The sequence below is a fragment of the Megachile rotundata genome, chromosome 7 (assembly GCF_050947335.1).
Source record: "Megachile rotundata isolate GNS110a chromosome 7, iyMegRotu1, whole genome shotgun sequence".
Classification (NCBI taxonomy): domain Eukaryota; kingdom Metazoa; phylum Arthropoda; class Insecta; order Hymenoptera; family Megachilidae; genus Megachile; species Megachile rotundata.
In genome coordinates this window covers 16276618-16304088 of record NC_134989.1, presented here as the reverse complement: position 1 = coordinate 16304088, position 27471 = coordinate 16276618, and the positions used below count along the sequence as shown (strand labels likewise).

The following is a 27471-nucleotide window of genomic DNA, read 5'->3' as shown; positions in this document are numbered from 1 at the left end:
ATCAGAGTTCAAATACGATTCTGCATACATTTTAATTCAAAGTGTAAGTTTAATTACGATCTGCATGGCAAAGGACTGAATACGAAATTGATGTAACATTTTAACTTTCCTCATTTATTTTGTAGCAACCGAGTTAAGTTAGTATTATAGTTTTGACTGATGCATCTGAAATAAATCGTACAGCAATTGTTTAATATTAAATTAACAAAGTAGTCAATGCACCATTTAAGTGTCTTATTCTAAGATAGAAAATTTAAGGTAGAAATTGTTGAATGTTGAAATTGGAACTGATTGTTCATATATGTCAAGATAAAAAATTAATGTATAATAATTTATATACTATTGTAATGTTTTATCGTTTGTTTATTTCATACTAGAAAATTTAAGATAGGTAATTGTTGAATGTTGAAATTGTAACTTGATAAATGTTCACATACTATGTCACATATGTTCATATACTATATCACATATGTCCATATATAAGTTAAATTAATGTATAATAATTCATACACTATTGTAATGTTTTATCGTTTGTTTATTTCATACTAGAAAATTTAAGGTAGGTAATTGTTGAATGTTGAAATTGTAACTTGATAAATGTTCACATACTGTGTCACATATGTTCATATACTATATCACATATGTCCATATATAAGATAAATTAATGTATAATAATTCATACACTATTGTAATGTTTTATCGTTTGTTTATTTCATACTAGAAAATTTAAAGTAGGTAATTGTTGAATGTTGAAATTGTAACTTGATAAATGTTCACATACTATGTCACATATGTTCATATACTATATCACATATGTTCATACATAAAATAAATGAACGTACAATAATTCATACATATTTGTACAATGCCATTATAATATTTTAGCGTTTACTTTGTAACTTCGAATTTACTTTCAAACTAAGTTTGAATATACTTTCAAAATGCAAAAGTAAAGTGAACGTACAAAGAGTCCTTTCAAACACGAAAAATATTCGGCAATGCCACCGTTCTATTTTCAGCTTTCGGATAAAAGAAACGTGACGCATAGTGATAATGATCGGGAGAATGTAAAGGGATTGGCAGGAGGTATTATCGTATGGTCGGTCGCTTAAAACGAGAAAAATTCAGTGGGCACGTTACCTCGACACCTTCGTGCGCTGCGCCTTATAGGCGTCACGTCAACTCCGTCTCCGGTGACCGGGTTGCGCGTTATGCAGGACGATCCACCTGCCAGGATTCGAGCGGGTAGGAAGGCAGAGAGGACGACAGTTCACAGCCGGTGCAAAGCGACACGCGCCGGAATTCATCACCACCATCACCACCACCCCCATGCACCGACATATCGTAGCAAAACCCATAAACCGTCACCCAACCGTGTTCTGTGTTAGTGCACGCGACTAAGCCACCCCACGGACGAGATCACTCTTCGATTACCTCGTAAACTGTACACTTTTTTCTTACAAATTTACCTTTGCACTCGGAAGTACTTTTGATGTCGTGACATGTCAATATTCAAAGTTAACCCCTTCCCGTGCTTTGACGAGTCTCACTCGTGACGCACTCACAACTGAAATATGATTAATGTTACTCAAATTTTGAATACTCTTTAACTTGAAGTTTAGATCCAACTATAATTTGCGTTGTCAAGGACCCCTGAATATAAAATACTTAGAACATTTTAATTTTCTTTGTTCGTTTTAATGTTATAGTCCTGAATGGTTAGTCTTGACTGACGCACCTCATAAATAAATGGCACGGCAAGGGGTTAAAATGTTTGCTGAATTCATTTAACATTAAAACTACCAAACCGGTTAAATGACCGCTCCATAAGTTTCTTATTATACGAACACATTTTGTTAAAGCACATTCCTTAAAATTAGCATTGATTCGTCGTTTGTTTATTTATTTTTAATATCAAATTAAGTATACATTATATGTCGGTAGGTTTAGTGTTAAGAATGGTGTACAGTATAGTATGTATATGTATTTACGTAATATACCATTATTATTATTATATAATGCTGTTAATAAATTAATAAATTTAGTTAAGAATATGTACTTCAAATTGTATTAAATTATTGAGTGATGCGAGTCATCTTTCGAGTGCAAAGAGTTAATTCTCAGGTTGAATTAGTCTGACCACGAACGTCAGTTTTCACTGCGAGGCTCATATGTGAACAGCCCGGCGTTCACATGTGACCATCACGACTCAGCGTGTTAGGTTATGATTTTAGAAGAATTTTTGTATTTTATTGAACACTTAGCTACTTAAGTTATGATAAACTGGAAGTTATAAAGAACTATAAGTAATAATTACAATAAATAATAAGCACAATTTGCTTAAGTAATGATTTGAGTGTAGACTAAACAGAAACCTTAAGTATTCGATTTTTTCAGCGATAAAATATGTTTAGATCTTATGTTAACCATACTAATTAAAGAAGCGGTATCTCGTCCGTAGGTCAAGAACAAGTATACAAATAAAAAATTTAACACTACGTTTGTGTGAAGTAATGCAAGCAAAAGCGAAAATAATGCAAATTCGATTCGATACGTCAGCGGAAAACAGAAGAAATAAAAAGAAGCGACCGCTAATCAAACGAGAAAATCCAAGCGAGTTTTGTGAAATCATAGAAACAATCACGAAAATTCAAACGAAGCAAACAAACTTCTTGTAACTCGTTTTATTCAGGGTTTCAGATAAATATATTAATCATACCACGAATTAAACAGAAAACGAGTGAATAAATTGTTAAATGCGTTTACTGGAAATCCGTATGCGTGAAAAATCGACACGGGGTAAAATTACTTATCGCAGAAAGCAGAAAAGGTGTTTAAATATTAACAAAAAGAGCATGAAGACGCGACTAACTCAAAATATGTGTTTTTTATTATCGTGGCAGGCCCTGTGCTCGCTCGATCGAGAAACCTTCGATATTTACGCTCTTCTACAAATAAAAATACGCCAAATTAAATGGAAATAAAGAAACAAGATTCTAATTTACCGGTCGATATGGAAGTTTCACGAGTTACCTCGATTCACATTGGCAATCGTTTTCATAATTCATTATTAATATTGTTACAAGCTTTTGAAAATGAGTAAAGTTATATAATAAACTGGGCACTTAAAGGGTTAACCCCTTAAGGATCTAGAGAAATGATTTTCACTTTTACAATATTAATTTGAGGATGTAGAAAATGCTTAGGATCTAAGATTTTAATTGATACACTGATGTAGACAATTATTTATATAGCAAATCAATAACCAATAAGTCTTGAGATTTTAACTCCTGCAATATTAACCTGAAGATATAAAAAATGATCAGGATCTAAGTTCTTTAAAATATGAGGATCCAAGGAATTATTTATATAGCAAGTCTTGAACTTAGAGACCTAGGAATTGATTTGTACTTTTACTCTATTAACTTGAGGATGTAGAAAATGTTCAGGATCTAAGATTTTAATTGATACACTGATCTAGACAATTATTCACATAGCAAACTAGTAACCTATAAGATTAGAGATTTGAATTCCTGCAATATTAACCTGAAGATACAAAAAATGATCAGAATCTAAGTTCTTTAAAATATGAGGACCTAAGGAATTATTTATATAGCAAGTCTTGAACTTAGAGACCTAGGAATTGATTTGTACTTTTACTCTATTAACTTGAGGATGTAGAAAATGCTCAGGATCTAAGATTTTAATTGATACACTGATCTAGACAATTATTCACATAGCAAACTAGTAACCTATAAGATTAGAGATTTGAATTCCTGCAATATTAACCTGAAGATACAAAAAATGATCAGAATCTAAGTTCTTTAAAATATGAGGACCTAAGGAATTATTTATATAGCAAGTCTTGAACTTAGAGACCTAGGAATTGATTTGTACTTTTACTCTATTAACTTGTGGATGTAGAAAATGTTCAGGATCTAAGATTTTAATTGATACACTGATCTAGACAATTATTCACATAGCAAACTAGTAACCTATAAGATTAGAGATTTGAATTCCTGCAATATTAACCTGAAGATATAAAAAATGATCAGGATCTAAGTTCTTTAAAATATGAGGATCTAAGGAATTATTTATATAGCAAGTCTTGAACTTAGAGACCTAGGAATTGATTTGTACTTTTACTCTATTAACTTGAGGATGTAGAAAATGCTCAGGATCTAAGATTTTAATTGATACACTGATCTAGACAATTATTCACATATCAACCTAGTGACCTATAAGATTAGAGATTTTAACTCCTGCAATATTAACTATGATTCCAAATAATAATTTCAATAAAAAGTACAAAAGAAATTGCAGTAGAAACTTGTCTAAACGTTTCATTAATCCTGGACTTACTCCTCGAGGATTAAAATAAATGCTACAATCAATCAGGTTAACCCATTCGAGACCGATTGCACACCGTGTGTGCAATTGATTTCCAAGGCTATAAGACCAGGTGTGCAACAGTAGTAATAAGTAATTATCAATTATTCTGAATAAAATTGTAAAACCTTATATCACCTTATATTACACACATGGTTCAATCCACGCAATGAAAACATTCTAAGTAATCTAGTTTTTTTTTATTAAAAATGAATAATATGAAGAGAAAAAGAGCTTCGGTCCTGGGGACCGTGTTCGAAAAAAATCGTCGTCTCGAATGGGTTAAGAAACAGTTATATCTTGATGGCCAATGTAAATCAAGCGACGATACCGAAACACCCGAGCACTCTTAATTAAAAAATAATGTGTGGTATGAGTGTCGTGTATCTACTTGTGTCTTTAGTCCACACTTACGAAATCGTTTGATTCTCCTAAAAGCTGCTTGCGAACAATTCAACAGTATGACTCGGTGGAAGTCATGTATGTACATAATTAGTCACAAGGGAAGAAGAAGATTCGTTCGTGTCTCGCTAGCTCCACATACCGAACCAAACAATTTTGCACGAATTCTCTGATCAACAAGCGATCCGTCAGTAAGCAATGATCGAGCTTCGTTGCATAAGCGACAAAGGTATCCTAATTTGTTAAGAGACGATTCGAAAGAGCTACGCGGGAGAGCCTGCGACACACAGACACATATTTCAAGGTAGCTCGAATACAGTGCGAGTCATAATTCGAGTACGGAACAAAAACGAAATAAAATTTCGTGTTCGAACTCATGATATCAGAAACAGAATGGTGAACAGAAAATTTAAGCTGCTTCCAGAAGATGATTTAGGCTGTTCTTTGTCCACAAAACATTCGAAGCGAAAATTTTTTTATTAATCGTGCTTTTGAAGTTCCGAGTAGAGAATTAATACAACTCGAAGTTCTTGCTGATCAAATTTAAAGTACCAGATAATTTTGATTCGTTACAAAGTCCATCTTTCATCTCATAACTTTGGTAGCGAACAAAAATGTGGATCTTGAACCTCTCAAAAGATATTAAGTTTTGTGAGGAAACTATCCCGAATATTGGACAGAGATCTTCAAAAGACATGAAATGTTGGACAAAGAAGGAAATCATCTTCCCCAAAAGAACAGATAAAACGTGTTAGCCTTTCGCTCGCACCGTACAGCAGAGTTCACCTGACCATAGACACAATTTTGATAAAATTCCTTCGAAATAGAGAGGCGGATGCGTGGAAGGTGATAAACGGCCTTACCTGTGACATCGTTGGTCAGGTTGTTGCCATTGCTGGCAGCGTAGCCGTTGAGAACGCCCGCGATCGAGTCCGAGCTGGCGGTGCTCTTCGCGGGCGACGTCGCGGCGCCCAGCGACGCCGATGACGAAGACGACGAATCCCCGCTGAGGGAGATATTGCTGCGCATATGATTTTTCGCGTTTGGGGTGGTGGGTGGGGCATCGGGAGGGCCAAACAGACGTTTGTATGAATCATTACCGGGCTTGTTGCGCGGTGTTTCGTTGCTGTTGCTGTTGCTATTGCTGTTCGGGGCATCGCCGAACAGTGCCGAGCCCAGCTGCGACTGGTTGTGATTCTTCACGCGACGGGGGCTCGTCTCTTCGGGCGCAGCGCCGAATATGTCGCTACTTCCGCCACCAGGGGGTTTCAACACCCTGAAAAATAAAGGTTATGGTCGTGGTTAGATCATGTACCGTTAAATTTATTTCCTGATAGCCTTCTTTCGTGTGCAAAGACAAAGATGAGGCTATAGATTGTTATAAGATCAGGTTAGTTTACGACAGTTTTTGTGTAACAAAAAATTAATCATTACATTTAAAAATTGATTTTGAGATGTCTGTCACCATTTGATGACATAGAAGTGTCACAAAATGGCGCTTGTGTCATATACATTTAGAGGTTAAGGTTTGATGGCTGTATAAACGTTTCGTCATTATTCTCAATATAAAATGGCTGACTGCCAGTTGTAACTGGCAAAGATTAATTATAATGATCTATAGAAGTGTGTCAGTATTTCATGACAGAAAAGTATCACAAAATGAAGCTTGTTACATATGAACTTAAAGGTTAAGGTTCGACCAAAATGGCTGCCTAAATGCTTCACCAATACTCTCTATACAAAATGGCTGACAATCAGATATAATAGACAAAGATTAATTATAATGATACATAAAGTCTGTCACTATTTCATGACAGAAAAGTATCACAAAATGAAGCTTGTTACATATGAACTTAAAGGTTAAGGTTCGACCAAAATGGCTGCCTAAATGCTTCATCAATACTCTCTATACAAAATGGCTGACAATCAAATATAATAGACAAAGATTAATTATAATGATACATAAAGTCTGTCACTATTTCATGACAGAAAAGTATCACAAAATGAAGCTTGTTGTATACGAACTTAAAGGTTAAGGTTCGATCAAAATGGCTGCCTAAACGTTTCATCAATACTCTCTATACAAAATGACTGACAATCAAATATAATAGACAAAGATTAATTATAATGATACATAAAGTCTGCCACTATTTCATGACAGAAAAGTATCACAAAACGAAGCTTGTTATATACGAACTTAAAGGTTAAGGTTCGATCAAAATGGCTGCCTAAACACGCTTCATTAATATTCTCTATACAAAATGGCTGACAATCAGATATAGTAGACAAAGATTAATTATAATGATACATAAAGTCTGTCACTATTTCATGACAGAAAAGTATCACAAAATGAAACTTATTAGATATGAACTTAAAGGTTAAGGTTCGACCAAAATGGCTGCCTAAACGCTTCACGAATATCTTCAATACAAAATGGCTGACAATCGGATATAGTAGACAAAGATTAATTATAATGATACATAAAGCCTGTCACTATTTCATGACAGAAAAGTATCACAAAATGACACTAATATTATATGAACTTGAAGCTTAATGTTTAAGGAAAAGAACACATACCCTTCTAAAAATATTTCTCGTAAAACATGTCGGAGTTAGGTAAACATGTATGATGCATTGGAACGACCGGACGCTACCATCTCACAAAAAGGATAATCAGCACTCGAAAGCAGTTTTTGCCGCTCCAGAGGTGAAATCCGGTTTGAAAACGCGGACGTAATTGGTCAATTAGATTGGTTTAATAATCGGTCGAATTACGATGGCCTGGTGGCGGGTTTTGAGCGTTAAACGGAGCATGAACGAAGTGTGCTTTCGAGGTTGTCCCCGATGACGAGCAAACGTACGAACGCTTCCATCTGGCCGCGCTAGACGTTCAATTATCCGAGACACCGTAACGAGGAAGCGTTGATTTATCGTCGAACCGATGAAACGAGCGCTATGATACGTCGCTAAAACGAAGACGTGGTCGACCGTTAATTAGACTGGAACGATTATTTGATCGATCTCGGAGTTAACGACTTGTTGCGATGAAGGATTATACGCGTGGCGCATAGATCGTCGTAATGCGTTCGGGAAGAATGTTAATTAAATGTAATTGGAAAACGTCTGTTTCTACGATCGCGACTACTTATTGCTTTAGAAATCATGTTCATGTTTAAAGAACACGTGTGAAGAAACAAGTTGTTGCAGATTACTATTGTTTATTAATTGAGACCACTTAAGAATTTGATAAGTTGAAAGTTTGTTAGGTTAGGATTATATTATTTTAATTCAAATTGGGTTAGGTGAAATTTCTTTGAAATTTAAGTTAGGTTAACTGAGGTTAGATTAGATTAAGGTTATTGTAGATTGAGGTTAGGTCAATTTAGATTCGGTTAGGTTTAAGTAAGATGATATTACAGTTAGGTTAGATTGGATTAGTTTTATTGTAATTAAAGGTTAGGTTACATTAAAACAATTCTGATTGGGTTAGGTTCAAGTAGGATGACGTTAGTGTTAGGTTAGATTAAATTAAGATTATCGTAGTTAAAGGTTAGGTTACATTAGGTCAATTTAAGATTGGGTTAGGTTTAAGTAAGATGATATTACAGTTAGGTTAGATTGGATTAGTTTTATTGTAATTAAAGGTTAGGTTACATTAAAACAATTCAGATTGGGTTAGGTTCAAGTAGGATGACGTTAGAGTTAGGTTAGATTAAATTAAGATTATCGTAGTTAAAGGTTAGGTTACATTAGGTCAATTTAAGATTGGGTTAGGTTTAAGTAAGATGATATTACAGTTAGGTTAGATTGGATTAGTTTTATTGTAATTAAAGGTTAGGTTACATTAAAACAATTCTGATTGGGTTAGGTTCAAGTAGGATAACGTTAGAGTTAGGTTAGATTAAATTAAGGTTATCGTAGTTAAAGGTTAGGTTACATTAAGACAATTCAGATTGAGTTAGGTTCTATTAGGATGACATTAAAGCTAGGTTAGGTTAGATTAGGATTATTGTAGTTGAAGGTTAGGTTACATTAAGACAATTCAGATTGAGTTAGGTTCTATTAGGATGACATTAAAGTTAGGTTAGGTTAGATTAGAATTATTGTAGATTGAGGTTAGGTTACATTAAGACAATTCAGATTGGGTTAGGTTTATATAGACTGATATTTGAGTTAGCTTAAGTAGGATGATATTAAAGTTAAGTTAAATGAAATTAGAGTAGGTGAGAATTATCTTGGATCAGAGTCAGATTTAATCAAAGTAGATCATGATGGATAAAGGTTAATAGAAATGTTTGATTTATGGTTTTTTGAGCAGGAGCAATTAGATCAGTACTCATAACTGCTTTCACATCCGCGTCCTAACAGCTGTATCATCCGATACGTCGATCACCGAATAGAAACCGACACGATCAAGATATCACTCAAGCTATTCTTTGTTTTCCCATCTAGGATCAAGAACTAGGAGTTAACGGCGTCGACTTTCAAACATTTTCTTCGACGAAAAAATCGTCACGCACGAACGGTTCCTTCGTTAATCGAACCGTTCTGCTAATGAAGCCAGCTTTGAAACTCGCCAGCTCCCCCAACAGGAGGGACGCGTTCAACCGGCAGGAGAAAAGAATGAATTCCATATTTTTAATTGCCGACTGGTCCTCTCTCCGCAGCGAACGTCGTTCCCTTCCTCCTTTTTCAATTCTCTTCCGCCGTCTCCCGTTCGCCGCTTGCCCACGCAGCGACTCGCACGCGACAAAGCGCGTGCCACGCATCGAGCACCGAGAGACCAGGAGGAGACCCTCGTTACGTTGAAATCAGCGCAGATTTATCGAGCAAATTGGATCGAGTCCTCCCGTCGTTGGGGACCGTGTCTCGTGCGTTCTCCCGTGTCGACGTTCAAGAACAATGCCCCTCAACCCTTTTGCCTCGGAAGTGGCTGACTCGGCGTGTGTCACTAAACAGTTCCACGAAACGCGCGTTTTAACGCCATCAATTGAAACCAGCACGAACGCGCGATGCACGCGATGCATGTTTGTATTGCGGATGATTCAGGACCAGTGGGACGCCCGAAATTTTGCCTCTTTGTTTTATTCGTCGGTTATAACGGTTCTGAGAAATGCGTTGGAACTGATTGCTTGTTATAGCAATTAGGAATTTCATGGTAGAGAATTCTTGTGAGAAATGTAGCTACTTTCGTTCTTTTTTTAAGGTGGCTTTTTTGTTGAAATATGTTTACAAATTTTTTAGGGACGTTAAATTCGTTGATCTCTATAATATACACTTCCAAATCTATATGTTCCCAAATCTGTACGACCCGAAAGATCTATATTTCACAATGCATATATGGCCAAATTCCATGTGTTTACCCGATCTTCATATATTGCCAAATTTTTACATCCCCAAATTAATACGTGCACAAATTCCCACTTCCTCAAAAATCCCTAGATCCTAAAAAATACCTAGAGCCCAAAAATCCTTAGATCCCAAAAAATCCCAAGATCTTAAAAAATCTCTAAACCCCAAAAATCCATAGATCCCAAAAATCCCTAAATTCAAAAATTCTTAAATTCGAAAATCCCCAGATCCATAAAGATCCATAGGTCCCCCAATAATCCTCAAATCCCAACAAAATCACTAGAGCCCAAAAGTCCCTGGAACCCCCAAAATCCCTAGATCCCAAAAATCCCAAGATCCTAAAAAGTCCATAGATCCCAAAAATCCCTAAATTAAAAAATTCTTAAATTCGAAAATCCCCAGATCCCTAAAGATCCATAGGTCCCCAATAATCCCCAAATCCCAAAAAATCCCTAGAGCCCAAAAATCCCTGGAACCCCCAAAATCCCTAGATCCCAAAAATCCCAAGATCCTAAAAAGTCCATAGATCCCAAAAATCCCTAAATTAAAAAATTCTTAAACTCCAAAATTCCCAGATCCCTAAAGATCCATAGGTCCCCAATAATCCCCAAATCCCAAAAAATCCCTAGACCCCCAAAATCCCTGAAACCCCCAAAAATCCTAAATCCACCAAAATCCTTAGATCCCCAAAATTTCTCGACCCCCAAAAATCCCTAGATTTCCAAATTGCTAACATCCTGAAGTCCCTATCTCCCCAAGTTCACAGATAACTAAATTTGTATTCGAAGTTAAAAAATTGAGTGAATTGCAGATGCGCTAAAAGTGTTGAACCTTCATGTAAGGCGCGCACAAAGGGACCATCAATTCACGTTGAGACGGTATAATAAATAACGAGGATAATCAATCGGTCGTAGGAAGCGAGGAATCGTAGAAGGGAACAGGATGGGTGTGCCGGGAAATATGCTGGATGACGTACAACGACGCCTCTGCGGGAACGTTCTTTTCGACGCAGTGCATCATACGCGCTTTAATAAGACCGTCAACCTGTTTTACACGTCCAGCGACACATCTTCAATTATCAAAGACGACAAACGACGCAATTTAATGATAAACAGGACATATACAAGAAACACTAGCTCTTGGCTACGATATCAATCAGCTACCGTCTCGATACGGATCGGGTGCAATGATGATGGACGACGAACGTGATTCACTTTTATGGCTCGCGTTACTCTTCTTAATTGTAACATCCTTTCTAGTACCTGCTAGTTTTTATCGCTTTATTCCCTTTTCATAAGGGAGTTATTCCTATTACGTGTCTTGATTATTTTTCATATGCGAATATTTATGAAGGATGGTAGCCAATATTGTGCTGATTTTTAATTAATTTTTCTTTTAATTGAAATTGTTTGAAAAGGTATAAAAGCAAGTTAAAAAAGAGTTGTTTTAAAGGAATTATTTTTATAACGTGTCTTGATTATTTTACTTCACATGTGAACATTTATGAAGGATGATGGTAGCCAATAATTGTGCTGATTTTTAATTAAGTGTCTTTTAATTGAAATTGTTTGAAAAGGTATAAATTTAAGCAAGTTAAAAGAGAGTTATTTTAAAGGAATTATTTCTATAACGTGTCTTGATTATTTTATTTCATATGTGAACATTTATGAAGGATGATGGTAGCCAATAATTGTGCTGATTTTTAATTAAGTGTCTTTTAATTGAAATTGTTTGAAAAGGTATAAAAGCAAGTTAAAAAGGAGTTGTTTTAAAGGAATTATTTTTATAACGTGTCTTGATTATTTTATTTCATATGTGAACATATATGAAGGATGATGGTAGCCAATACTGTACTGATTTTTAATTAATTTTTCTTTTAATTGAAATTGTTTGAAAAGGTATAAAAGCAAGTTAAAAAAGAGTTGTTTTAAAGGAATTATTTTTATAACGTGTCTTGATTATTTTACTTCATATGTGAACATTTATGAAGGATGATGGTAGCCAATAATTGTGCTGATTTTTAATTAAGTTTCTTTTAATTGAAACTGTTTGAAAAGGTACAAATTTAAGCAAGTTAAAAAAGAGTTGTTTTAAAGGAATTATTTTTATAACATGTCTTCATTATTTTACTTCACATGTGAACATATATGAAGGATGATGGTAGCCAATAATTGTGCTGATTTTTAATTAAGTGTCTTTTAATTGAAATTGTTTGAAAAGGTATAAATTTAAGCAAGTTAAAAGAGAGTTATTTTAAAGGAATTATTTCTATAACGTGTCTTGATTATTTTATTTCATATGTGAACATTTATGAAGGATGATGGTAGCCAATAATTGTGTTGATTTTGAATTAAGTTTCTTTTAATTGAAATTGTTTGAAAAGGTATAAATTTAAGCAAATTAAAAGAGAGTTATTTTAAAAGAATTATTTCTGTAACATGTCTTGATTATTTTACTTCATATGTGAACATTTATGAAGGATGATGGTAGCCAATAATTGTGCTGATTTTTAATTAAGTTTCTTTTAATTGAAATTGTTTGAAAAGGTATAAATTTAAGCAAGTTGAAAGAGAGTTATTTTAAAGGAATTATTTCTATAACGTGTCTTGATTATTTTATTTCATATGTGAACATTTATGAAGGATGATGGTAGCCAATAATTGTGCTGATTTTTAATTAAGTGTCTTTTAATTGAAATTGTTTGAAAAGGTATAAAAGCAAGTTAAAAAGGAGTTGTTTTAAAGGAATTATTTTTATAACGTGTCTTGATTATTTTATTTCATATGTGAACATATATGAAGGATGATGGTAGCCAATACTGTACTGATTTTTAATTAATTTTTCTTTTAATTGAAATTGTTTGAAAAGGTATAAAAGCAAGTTAAAAAAGAGTTGTTTTAAAGGAATTATTTTTATAACGTGTCTTGATTATTTTACTTCATATGTGAACATTTATGAAGGATGATGGTAGCCAATAATTGTGCTGATTTTTAATTAAGTTTCTTTTAATTGAAACTGTTTGAAAAGGTACAAATTTAAGCAAGTTAAAAAAGAGTTGTTTTAAAGGAATTATTTTTATAACATGTCTTCATTATTTTACTTCACATGTGAACATATATGAAGGATGATGGTAGCCAATAATTGTGCTGATTTTTAATTAAGTGTCTTTTAATTGAAATTGTTTGAAAAGGTATAAATTTAAGCAAGTTAAAAGAGAGTTATTTTAAAGGAATTATTTCTATAACGTGTCTTGATTATTTTATTTCATATGTGAACATTTATGAAGGATGATGGTAGCCAATAATTGTGTTGATTTTGAATTAAGTTTCTTTTAATTGAAATTGTTTGAAAAGGTATAAATTTAAGCAAATTAAAAGAGAGTTATTTTAAAAGAATTATTTCTGTAACATGTCTTGATTATTTTACTTCATATGTGAACATTTATGAAGGATGATGGTAGCCAATAATTGTGCTGATTTTTAATTAAGTTTCTTTTAATTGAAATTGTTTGAAAAGGTATAAATTTAAGCAAGTTGAAAGAGAGTTATTTTAAAGGAATTATTTCTATAACGTCTGTTGATTATTTTACTTCATATGTGAACATTTATGAAGGATGATGGTAGCCAATAATTGTGCTGATTTTTAATTAAGTTTCTTTTAATTGAAATTGTTTGAAAAGGTATAAATTTAAGCAAGTTAAAAAAGAGTTGTTTTAAAGGAATTATTTTTATAACATGTCTTGATTATTTTACTTCATATGTGAACATTTATGAAGGATGATGGTAGCCAATATTGTGCTGATTTTTAATTAAGTTTCTTTTAATTGAAATTGTTTGAAAAGATATAAATTTAAGCAAATTAAAAGAGAGTTATTTTAAAAGAATTATTTCTGTAACATGTCTTGATTATTTTACTTCATATGTGAACATTTATGAAGGATGATGGTAGCCAATATTGTGCTGATTTTTAATTAAGTTTCTTTTAATTGAAATTGTTTGAAAATGTATAAATTTAAGCAAGTTAAAAGAGAGTTATTTTAAAGGAATTATTTTTATAACATGTCTTCATTATTTTACTTCATATGTGAACATTTATGAAGGATGATGGTAGCCAATACTGTACTGATTTTTAATTAATTTTTCTTTTAATTGAAATTGTTTGAAAAGGTATAAATTTAAGCAAGTTAAAAGAGAAAACCGTGAACAAATGCAACAGAGAAGCAATTCTGAGTTCGCTTATCAGTTAGTATTACGGCAATCTCGTATCGTAAAGTCTAGAAATTATATTTAGAAAATGATACTCTTTGAATATCCTTAGAGAGGATTTTGCTTGGCTCTGTTGCATCGTGTGGGCTGACCCCGGTTGCTGAACCCGCCATACCCGCCGGTAACGCGGCAACACCTTCAGAAAACCGAGAGAAATTTTCGCCCAAGATCCATTATCACGCGTCGAAAGAAAACGATTATTCAAGAAAATCCATCATGTTGTTCCGCGTTGAATTATTCAGAACACAGGAAGAGCAAGAACGTGGCCTAATGAAAGCGCTTTTATTGCACGGAGCAACACCACGCTGGCGCCAATTTATGTCGGCTACATTTCAACAACGTCTAACATTATCGTCCACGATCCGCCGAATAACTGTCGTTGCATTACGCTCGGATGCTGAAGAAACCGTTTGAAAAGTGGATCGGGACACACTTTCGAAAATAATAATCGTTAACGTCCGCGAACGACAATGACTGGACGCATTAGCGAGGCGAGTTATGTTAATGCGTTCGTTGGAAGATCATTAAAGTGAAAATTTCACGATTTCGAGTCCGATGACTTTTGCTAGGAAATTAGGAACGCTGATGAGTTTCTTAGAAACGGGCGCAGAAATCGCGGGCGAACATTCGGTAGTTTAATACTTCCTGATCACGGGAATCTAGAAAATGGAACACCAAGGGCCATCATCTCTAACAGTCGTAAAGTCGGATGAAGTTCAATTGAAGCTCGTAACCAGACAACGCGTGGGTGACTACTTTGTGGACACTGTTAATGATATTTTATGGCACATTGTGGTATTTCGTACGTTAGTCATTTTCCTTGAAATCAATTTTTTAATAGGTGTTTGATCATTTTTATCAATGCGAGCTATCATAACAATTAATTATTGCAACGAGTTGAAACCATAGCGTGATCAAATCATTATGCATTGTAATTGCCATATTATAAATCACAGCGCGTTGTAATCGGTACGTATTGTAATTGCAGCGTGTTGAAAATGCAGTGCGTTGACATTGCAGCGCGTTGAAATTGCAACGCATCGAATTCGGAGCGCATCGAAATTACAGTGCGTTGAAATTGCAACGCATCGAATTCGCAGCGCGTCGAAATTGCAGTGCGTTGAAATTGCAGTGCGTTGAAATTGCAGCGCGTTGAAATTGCAGTGCGTTAATATTCCAGCGCGTCGAAATCACAGTGCGTTGAAATTGCAACGCATCGAATTCGCAGCGCGTCGAAATTACAGTGCGTTGAAATTGCAGTGCGTTGAAATTGCAGTGCGTTGAAATTGCAGTGCGTTAATATTCCAGCGCGTCGAAATCACAGTGCGTTGAAATTCCAGCGCGTTGAAATTGCAACGCATCGAATTCGCAGCGCGTCGAAATTACAGTGCGTTGAAATTGCAGTGCGTCGAAATCGCAACGCACTGTAATCACTACACGTCGCAATCAAATCTCATCGAAACTGCAATGTGTCTATAACTGACGCACGTTGAAGCTACCAAGCCACCCAATTAACGCGCGTTACCTTTTGCAACTTGAAAATTTGTCCCTTATTACAAACTCCGTTACCAAACCACTTCTAATCTCGAATCTCCATGATTCACGCTATCATCGAAGTAGAAAGCCGACTCTTAACCAGTGATAAGACGTTGTTGCGAGTAATTGAAAAAATTGGAACTGGTATTCCCGGAGCGTGTAACTGGAGTAATGGTTCGCGATAATATCGGTGCTGCGAATGGAGAATCGCGGTACCGTCGACATTTTTCACCGCATAATTTGGTTCGAGACACATACGTTCGCCAGGAAACGATGTAATGCTTGCTCGTGTTCCCACGAGGATGTAAAACAGATCGAGTTAACCCAGATACGATTTCCCTTATCGTTACCCATTATGGATTATTGTTGGTCGACGAATTTAGAATAGCACTGTTTCCGAGGGAGACGTCGCGTGTTCGAACAGAGTCCAATCGATCTCTCTTCGATTCGCAAAGTACACTTTTTCCTTGTTCAATTTATACCGTGACAGGGAGACGTCGATCGAGGGTGATGTCTCGGAAGATGGCACCATTTTTATTACCTTGAATTTCGTACCAGTCACTGATTAGATATTACTATTGTTCAGCTGCATTTTTTCGACAAATTAACCTTATCGCGTGATCTCTTATGTTAACATCTTCCAACTTTCAGAAATAATACAAATTATAGAATTAAACTTCTGGTAAAAATTGATTTAGGGATGGTTCGTGCTAGCCTCTGATAGCATCATTTATAAGCTGCATACGTATTCTATAAGATACATATTCTTTTACTTAATTTTGTCCCATCTCTTCGGTTGTACTAGTGTATCCACGCGCTCGAATTTCAACGCACTGTGATTTCGACGCGTTGGAATATTAACGCACTGTGATTTTGACGCGTTGCGATTTCGACGCGCTGCAATTTCAACACGCTGCAATCTCAACGCACTGCAATCTCAACGCGCTGCAATCTCAACGCGCTGCAATCTCAACGCACTGCAATCTCAACGCACTGCAATCTCAACGCACTGTAATCTCAACACACTGCAATTTCAACGCATGCAATTTCAACGCGCTGTGATTTCAACGCACTGCAATTTCAACGCGCTACAATCTCAACGCACTGCAATCTCAACGCACTGCAATCTCAACGCGCTGCAATCTCAACGCACTGTAATCTCAACACACTGCAATTTCAACGCATGCAATTTCAACGCGCTGTGATTTCAACGCACTGCAATTTCAACGCGCTGCAATCTCAACGCGCTGCAATCTCAACGCGCTGCGATTTCAACATGTGACAATTACAATACACGCTGCGGTTTCAACTCGTTGCAATACCTAATTGCCGTGATAATTCGCTGTGATTAGAACTCACGCTGTAGTAATGCACCGAGACTACAACGCACGTGTCAATAACGCGCTGTGTCTACAACGCACGGTTTACCGTTGCAACCATAAACCCTGATTACAGCCCGTTGCAACTAGACTTGCCTATACAGCACACCATGACTATAACATGAGACTTGAACACAGGGGTATACAACCCACATCGCCATACAAATAGCCTAGCAAATGCAGATCCAAATTCAAGTGCTCGCCTAAATATTTATCTCCTACTAATAAATAACCATAAATTATTCCACGCGGAACCATCTGTACACTTGACATAAGGGTCAGCTTTGAGTCGCAACTCTATACTGTTACAGAGTAACATCCAGCACTTGTACCCCATAAATCTGTTGGTACAAGAGGTACTCGAGTGCCGCATAAATTGAACCTTAACCGTAAAAATGCTAGCGAAGGTGTTGCACAATCGTTGTTTCGTTGGAAAGTTTCGTCGATTCGAGGAACAAGGAGGGTACCGCGAAAAATTGGCCACGCGGAAGATAAGGCGGATATGGGAGAGGCGATATAGAGCCGCAAACGGATCGTTTCTGTAGGTGCAGCGGCAATAAGGAGTCACGCTCGAGTACTCGTCCTGGCTGCTGGCAACTTCGTGTGAGGTCCAGAACGAGGATGTCGATAACAAGGAGCGGCATTGTGGCCAATCTTTATCTGCTTTCGGACAATGGTCATTGTTCTGGCATTTAATTACCGCCGCGCTGGCTAATACTTCCTCGATTTCACGTTTGGTTAAATTCGACGATCGGTATGCATCTATTTCGCGTTCCTTCGCGATTCTAATGGTGGACGGGCAATTTTGCAATTGACACGGACGCTGCTTGCAAGATGTATGGACCAATCGATGTGGTAAACGTTCGGCCAACAAATCGCTGAATCGATAACGTGTAATCGCTTCGAGCGAACAAATTGTGGTCTCGATTGTGGTGCTGCTTTCGATTATGCAGTGTACACATTTTAGAGATAATTGGCGATATAGTTAGGGGTTGTATTAGGGGTAGGTTAGGCTGATAATAGAGTTAAGTTGGGTTAAGATTATATTAGAGGTAGGTTAGGTTAAGATTATATCAGAGATAGGTTAGGTTGAGATTTTATTAGAGTTAGGTTATATTAGAGTTATGTTAAATTAAGGTTTTATCAGTCAGGTTAGGTGAAGATTAGATTAAAGTTAGGTTAGATTAAGATTATATCAGAGTTAGGTTAGGTTAAGGTTACAGCAGAGTTAGGTTAAATTAAGATTATATCAATCAGGTTAGGTTAAGATTGGATTAAAGTTAGGTTAGATTAAGATTATATCAGAGTTAGGTTAGGTTAAGGTTATATTAGAGTTAGGTTAAATTAAGATTATATCAGTCAGGTTAGGTTAAGACTAGATTAAAGTTAGGTTAGATTAAGATTATATCAGAGTTAGGTTAGGTTAAGGTTATATTAGAGTTAGGTTAAATTAAGATTATATCAGTCAGGTTAGGTTAACATTAGATTAAAGTTAGGTTAGATTAAGATTACGTAAGAGTAAGGTTATGTTAAAATTATGTAAGGGTTAGGTTAAATTAAGATTATATCAGAGTCAGGTTAGGTTAAGATTATATTAAGGTTAGGTTAGATTAAGATTAAATTAGAGTCAGGTTAGATTAAGATTGTATAAGGGTTAGGTTAAATTAAGATTATATCAGAGTCACGTTAGGTTAAGATTATATTAAGGTTAGGTTAGATTAAGATTAAATTAGAGTGAGGTTAGGTTAAGATTGTATAAGGGTTAGGTTAGATTAAGATTAAAGTAGAGTCAGGTTAGGTTAAGATTATATTAAGGTTAGGTTAGATTAAGATTAAATTAGAGTTAGGTTAGGTTAAGATTGTATAAGGGTGAGGTTAGATTAAGGTTATATCAGAGTTAGGTTAGGTGAAAATTATATTAGGGTTAAGTTATATTAGACTCAGATTAGGTGTTCATTTGCAGTTAGGTTAGTACTAGAGGAGTTCATTAAGTTATATTAAAGTGGCTGTTTAATACATGTCACGTTAGGTAAATTTTATTTTGAAGCTGATATCATTTGTTCATCTTAACCTCCTCGATATTACCTATGTATCGATCGACACGTATCGATACAATTATCGATAATAGCAAGCCCCGCGAACAAACATGTGACAGAGTCACGAAGTGTTCTTTCGTCACGTTGTACAATTTGAAATTGATACGAGATTGGGTATCGGGGATAATTGCCGGCTAGTAACCGAGATGATCGCTCGATCCATTATATTCTCTCCTGTGGGAGTTTCTTGAATATTCAAGCGTTCGGCCCTGACACGCCGCGATCGTTCCTCAACGATTTCACGATCGGCTAGCCGTACTACGAGCATCGAAATACGCTCGTCGATCGAATCGTTAAAGGCGTTTCCAGGGAAATCGACGATGCCCGCGCTGAAAGACCGATGATATATGAACTGTATCTTGATCGAACTGATCCGAACTTTCGATGCTGGCATTGCTCGAAAGAATAATTGCTTTTCGAACGGTCTTTGCACGAGAACGTAGATCAGTGCCTTAAGATTGAAACGTTCTATACACTCCATTAATTCTATTTACTTCTTTATAACCTAATGTACTACTTTGTTGCCGATCAGACGGACTTCAACGCGATGAGAAAAACATCACGAAACATAAGGAACCTCCAATTGACGACGATTTTAATTACTCGACCACTGGGTATGTAAGAGCCATCCAGATTTAAAAAACGTGCGAACACAATCGGACAATGTGTCGTAAAGTACACCCACGAAAACGCGGGAGTGAATTAATCAGGAACGCGGTCGTCCCGGCAAGTTCTTGCGAGGTGTTAAAGCGGGTCAAAAGCAATTTAAATCGAAGTCATGAATATCCCCCGATCGACACGAACATCATTCTTCGACTACGTCCCGGTCATACATCACGTCGCTTGGCAGCCTCTAACTTCTTCGAAGCGTACATACTTTGCCCACGTGCTTGTTCTCGCTTCGTTTCAATTAGGAGGGACGGTTTTTTAACATCGATTCAGGAAGTCCCGGGCGATTAGCTGAACACGAGGAGAGCCAGCCCTATCTACCAGACAGACGCCTTTCGATTCAATTCAATTCAGTACCTAATAGCGCGTTTGCGGGACCGAGATGTTGGCGTCGATAGATAGTCAGAAGAAGCTCGCGTATCAGTTTCAGTAATTACCGCCGGATTTTTCGCTTTTCAAACGGGAAGCGTTGCTTTCAGTGCTGTGTATCAATGACGATTCAGGGACTTGGAGATTCGAGCACAGAAAATTGGAGATTAGGTTTTGGCTGATAGGAATATGGAGGGCAAGGGATTTGGAAATCTAGGAATTTTGGTATTTGACAATCTAGGGATTTCTCGATCTTGGAATTTGAGAATCTAGGGATTTCTTAATCTTGGAATTTGGGAATTTAGGGATTTCCCAATTTTGGAATTTGGAGACTAGGGATTTGGGAAATTAGGAATTTGGGAATTTAGGGATTTCCCAATTTTGGAATTTGGAGACTAGGGATTTGGGAAATTAGGAATTTGGGAATCTAGGAATTTCTCAATTTTGGAATTTGGGAATTTCGGGATTTCCCAATTTTGGAATTTGGAGACTAGGGATTTGGAAAATTTGAAATTTGGGAATCTAGGGATTTCTCAATCTTGGAATTTGGGAATCTAGGGATTTCTCAACCATGGAATTTGGGAATTTAGGGATTTCCCAATTTTGGAATTTGGAGACTAGGGATTTGGGAAATTAGGAATTTGGGAATTTAGGGATTTCCCAATTTTGGAATTTGGAGACTAGGGATTTGGGAAATTAGGAATTTGGGAATCTAGGAATTTCTCAATTTTGGAATTTGGGAATTTCGGGATTTCCCAATTTTGGAATTTGGAGACTAGGGATTTGGAAAATTTGAAATTTGGGAATCTAGGGATTTCTCAATCTTGGAATTTGGGAATCTAGGGATTTGGTAATCTAGGGATTTCGGAATCTAGGGATCTCCCAATTTTGGAATTTGGGAATCTAGGGATTTCTCAACCATGGAATTTGGGAAATTAGGAATTTGGGAATCTAGGGATTTCTCGATCTTGGAATTTGGGAATCTAGGGGTTTCTCAATCTTGGAATTTGGAAATCTAGGGATTTCTCAATCTTGGAATTTGGGAATTTAGGGATTTGGGTATCTATGGATTTGAGAACCTAGGGATATCTCAATCTTGGAATTTGGGAATTTAGGGATTTGGGTACATATGGATTTGGAAATCTAGGGATTTTTTAGAGTAGATCTAAAAAATTTATGCATCTAGGGATTTATGAATCTAGAGGATTTTGTAATCCTACGACTCTGTAGATACAAAAGCTTGATATTTAAAAATTTGAAGATCCAGCGATTCTGAAATCCAAACAATTTTGCGGACACAGAGATTTTTGAATCTAGAGTATTTAATGCTCTAAGAAATTTGAATATGTAGGTATTTGGACATATAGATATCCAGAGATATAGAAACGTAGAGATTTAAGATTAGCAGAATTTCTCAAATGTAAAAATTCTCAAGTTGTAAGAACTCCTATAACAAGAATCGTTTCGTGTCATGACAATACCCGCAGAGAAATTAACATTTTTCCAGCCGACTCGAAATCAGCGGTTTCCATCGAAATTCTCTTGAAACTCACGCGAACCTGTTAATGACTTAATCGTTGCTTTCACAGGGAGATTCGATTGTTCTGCGTGTAACTGTCGTTATGTAAGGGAGAACAAACATCGTGAAGCCCCGGTTAATTATGGCCGTCGAGTGCGCGAAAATCGGCACGTGTGAATCGTCTAAACGCGTTGTCATGTTCGTGACACCGATCTTTGCATCGCGACGCGTGCATCAATTTTTCCTGTACAGAAGGAAGTTTTATTATCGAAAAAGAAGGGGAGAAAAGTTTTCTGCTTGCAATAATTTCATATTCAAAGAGTCGACGGTATCGAACGAAACGAAAACGGAGATTGAAAGCACCGTTCGATTTGATTCGATCGCTGCACCAAGACAACGTCAAGGATACTCGATTATATAGGATTAATTAATCCCGTTGATTCATGGGATGTTTAAACGTTCGATTGGTCTTTGTTGAATCGCGAGGGTCGAGGTGTTGGAAAGACGAGCCTTTTAATCAGCTCGCAGTATCTGCTGCACGCTCGACGCTTTGTCAGTCGTTGCATGCGAATGATAAACGCTTGGAACAGCTCGCGTGTGTATCGGCTAATCAGTTGAAAATTCGAAAACGAACAAAACAGGTAAAGAGAAACGCGGTACGTTTTTTGTAGACGTGAAACGACTGGTAATGAAGAGCGGGGTATTATTTCGAAATGAATCATGCGATACTTTCATGAACAATGCGATATAACGAGCGCTAAATGTCTGTTCTTTACCGAGTAGCGAGATAGCGCGATAGTGGAGCACTATTGTGTACGAATAATTAAAGATTAATAGTTGTTAAACGATTTATTTTAATCGACGACTAAATTGAGGCAATAATGATAACATGAACTACAGGCTCTCGACTTCGCATCGTGCATGCATCTCATAGTTGTGCAGTAGTGAAACAACAGTATAGTAGTACATAGTATAAAGAAGTAGAATAGTGTAAAATAATGAAGTGGTGGTATATTAATATAGTAATCATTTGATATAAGCAAATATGTGCTGTATGACATATGCAAAAGTTCAGACTTCAAGATTCACTTATATCGAATCACTACTGCAGAGTAATAATAATAGAGTATAATAGTATAATGAAATTGTAAAACAGTAATATAGTAAAATAGTAAAGTAGTAGTGTCATAAAAAGTAGAATAATAAATAAAAGAGCAACAGAAAGTTAAAGATGAAAACTAAATAATGCTATAATAGGAAGAAGAAAAAGACACGAAGATAAAATCGGAAGACGAAGGTGTAGGGAATAAGAGTGTGTCCCGTAGAGTTGAGCAACCTTTAACGAGGAAAGATTGAAGGGTAATCCATTGTTGCGAGATTCCGTCTTGATTGACAGCGGTTTGCGACATCCTCGAGCACACTCAAGCACACCATATACAGGTAGTAGGCGATTAATGCAAATGCATTCGTCCCGCGGTAAATCGTCAAATGAAAATGGATCGTGCTGAATCACTCGACGTACAAAATCGTTAGAAGAAACGATTCCATTTGCTGGAAGACGATCAGCATAAACGGGCCGAGCGATCAATAATCAAGACGTAATCGAGATAATGGAGTAATTGCGTCGATTTGAAGCGTACGTAAACAAGAGTGGATCGGTTCCTCGATCAGCGAGTACTTATAAGGAAGCCCGATCGACCGGATAAAGGTCGAGTTTATGCAATGAATCGTGCCCTGGCTTAAAGTAATAGACGAACTTCACGTGAAATTAACTAATTGGCCAATTACGCCTCTGCGATCGTCTTATTCGGTTCCGGTGAAATCGTCGTCGATTTAACAGCCCCCTTCTAGGCAGACTATAACCGCCACTTTAACGACCGGGATAATCGTTCGCGGAAGACGATATATGCATTTATTTCGAATTGATTGGCTTTGGATTTTCAACTGAATGGCGCGCAAACATTTCGACGAATTTTTAAATCCCAAAATTCCCAAATCCCTAGATTGAGAAATCCCTAGATTCACAAATTCCAAGATTGAGATATCCCTAGATTCCCAAATTCCCAATTTCCCAAATTCCAAAATTGGGAAATCCTTAGATTCCGAAATCCCTAGATCACCAAATCCCTAAATTGAGAAATCCCTAGATTCCCAAATTCCAAAATTGGGAAATCCCTAAATTCCCAAATTCCTAATTTTCCAAATCCCTAGTCTCCAAATTCCAAAATTGGGAAATCCCTAAATTCCCAAATTCCTAATTTTCCAAATCCCTAGTCTCCAAATTCCAAAATTGGGAAATCCCTAGATTCCGAAATCCCTATATCTCCAAATGCCTAGATTCCGAAATCCCCAGATTCCCAAATTCCAAGATTGAGAAATTCCTAGATTACCAAATCCCTAAATTGAGAAATCCCTAGATTTCCAAATCCCCACATTGAGAACTTCCTAAATTAAAAAATTTGGAAATATAGCGTTGCAAATTTCGGAACATGGAAATTAGAAATTCTCATCAGACACTGATTTAACAAAAATTTCCATACTGTTTCCACATTTGGCGATATAACGCGAGTCCATAGATATCTTCTACTCTAACCCTCCCCTTGCAGACATTAAAAATTTCCATGTCAGCAACGAGTCAAAGTGCACGAACGAATAAGAAACTCGGAATAAGAAAACGTGAATAAACTCGCGGTGCGTCGGTGACCGGAAACGCGCGAAAATATCGCGTTTCCTCGCGAAACTATGCACTGGCTGAGGCTCGCGAAGTTCACGTCCCGTGGCCCTGAATAATGCACAGGAAACACCGTGGAACAAAAGTATGAGTTATCGAGCGTGTGTGTCGTCCCGAGAGTGGGTCCGCTGCGAGCGGTCGGCGCCGTGGACAAAAGACAAGCAACGATGATTATCGACAAAGTTGCACGATCAATCGACTTCCAGCGTTATCAGCGGCACTGGCCTCTTACAAACACGGACAAAGAGTCAACGCTCTGCCAGGGACGGGTATAAATAAAGGTGTAGGTGGTATAGACGCGATATCATTGACCGACGCGAACGTGTTTCCACGTATTTTCTTGCCTCTTATTTCTAACCGCGATCGTCTGGTTATCGTTACTGGTGAAATTGTTCTTCTTTGTTATCAGTTGCTGCCTTGACCCGTGTAGTCGGGAATGTTGTGAGGATGTGAGGGTTTCGGAGTTTTGTGTGGTGTGGCGAGGTTTGGATATTGGGGTTTGGGGAAGTTGGGAGTTTGAGGATATGGGGATTTGGGGATGTGGGATTTGGGGGTATAGGAAATTGGGGCTATAGGGATTTGGGGAAGTTGGGATATGGGGATGTAGAGATTTTGGGGAAGTTGGGATATGGGGATGTGGGATTTGGGGATGTGGAGATTTGGGGATGTGGAGATTTGGGGATGTGGAGATTTGGGGAGGTGGAGATTTGGGAACGTAGAGATTTGGGTATGTGGAGATTTGGGTATGTGGAGATTTGGGTATGTGGAGATTTGGGGATGTGGAGATTTGGGTATGTGGAGATTTGGGTATGTGGAGATTTGGGGATGTGGAGATTTGGGGATGTGGAGATTTGGGTATGTGGAGATTTGGGTATGTGGAGATTTGGAAAGGTGGAGATTTGGAGAGGTGGAGATTTGGGTATGTGGAGATTTGGGGATGTGGAGATTTGGGTATGTGGAGATTTGGGGATGTGGAGATTTGGGAACGTAGAGATTTGGGGATGTGGAGATTTGGAAACGTAGAGATTTGGGGATGTGGAGATTTGGAGAGGTGGAGATTTGGGTATGTGGAGATTTGGGTATGTGGAGATTTGGAAAGGTGGAGATTTGGGTATGTGGAGATTTGGGGATGTGGAGATTTGGGACCGTAGAGATTTGGAGATGTGGAGATTTGGAAATGTAGAGATTTGGGGATGTGAAGATTTGGAGAGGTGGAGATTTGGGTATGTGGAGATTTGGGTATGTGGAGATTTGGGTATGTGGAGATTTAGGGATGCAGAGATTTTGGGTATGTAAGAATTTGCAAATGTAGGGATCTAGGAATGTAACATGTAGGGTAAGATGAATTTATGGATGTAGGGGTTTGAATGCGTAGTGATTGGTATATGCAGTGCCTTGGAAATGTAGTGCCTAGAAAATGTAGTGATTGGAGACCATAGAAATTTGGTTATCTAAAAAAATTTTGCAACTCTAAAAGTTGGAAAATCTACCAATTAGAAAATATAAGAATTCTACACCCCAGCAATTCAGAAATCTATAGACTTGAAGATCCAACATCTTGAAGAAAGCTACTAAATTAACGTATCTATAAGTTACACGCGTGTGTACCTATAAAAAGGAAGAGTACGTTGTACCCAAGTGTACCATACACGCATGAGTCACCGTTAAATGTTTCTGATGTCTGTAAATCATTTTTGATAGCGTGTACACTGGCTGTATGGTTCGGTCTCGATCATTTGTTATCGTTTCGCGAGAATCTACGGCTGGTGAGTCAGTGATGATTGTAAACTAAATACACTTATCGCTCAACGTTCTTGCGGATCGTAAAGTTCTGGGTGAACTTCGGCAGGGTTTAGTGTTTGCACGTGTAGGTATTATTTTTTACTTTGGAAGAAGACTGAGATAACGAAAATATTTAATGGTCTGCAAACTGAGACTTATTTTTGGTTGAATTTCAATTTTTAATAGATTGTCAAATTTTTTTTAATATTATTGTCAGAACTATGTTTAGGTTAGGTCAGATTTGGATAAGTCATAGGATGTTATGTTGACTTGAGGTAGGGTTAGGTATGGGTTAGATCAGATTAAGGTAATAATAAATGTTAGTTTAAATTAAGATGAGGTTAAGGTTAGGTCTGATGAAGGTTAGTTCTGACATGTTAGGTTAAATTAAGGTAATGTTGAGTTAGAGTTAGGTCAGATTAAGATAAACTATATTAGGTTATGTTAAGATTATATTATTTTAGGGTTAGGTCAGATTAACGTAAGTCACATCATGTTACTTCAAATTAAGGCTGCATGAAGTTAGGGTTAGGTCAAATTAAGATAAGTCACATCATGTTACTTCAAATTAAGGCTGGATTAAGTTAGGGTTAGGTCAAATTAAGATAAGTCACATGATGTTACTTTAAATTAAAGCTAGAAGTTAGGGTTAGGTCAGATTAAGATAAGTTAACTCATGTTACTTCAAATTAAGGCTGGATTAAGTTAAGGTTAGGTCAAATTAAGATAAGTCACATCATGTTACTTCAAATTAAATCTAGAAGAAGTTAGGGTTAGGTCAGATTAAGATAAGTTAACTCATGTTACTTCAAATTAAGGCTGGATTAAGTTAGGGTTAGGTCAAATTAAGATAAGTCACATCATGTTACTTCAAATTAAATCTAGAAGAAGTAAGGGTTAGGTCAGATTAAAGCAACTTATATCATATTAAGTTACATTACAGCTAGAATCAGGTATCGTTCAGCTTAAGATGGATCATACA

At 36.7% G+C, this 27471-nt stretch overlaps 1 protein-coding gene across 5 annotated transcripts in view; it reads right to left on the bottom strand.

Annotated features, from left to right (window-relative positions):
• Jupiter (microtubule-associated protein Jupiter) overlaps positions 1–27471 on the bottom strand; it is a 99434-nt gene that overhangs the window by 6534 nt on the left and 65429 nt on the right. For 3 of the 5 annotated variants that reach the window (XM_076533246.1, XM_076533247.1, XM_076533245.1), the window contains exons 2-4: positions 5655–6067; positions 4804–4827; positions 1141–1227 (exon numbers count right to left, since the gene is read on the bottom strand). In XM_076533246.1, the coding sequence (XP_076389361.1) occupies positions 1141–1227; positions 4804–4827; positions 5655–6067 (524 nt within the window). The remainder of the gene's footprint in view (positions 1–1140; positions 1228–4803; positions 4828–5654; positions 6068–27471) is intronic. The other 2 variants (XM_012282597.2, XM_012282614.2) reach the window with 2 other exon arrangements.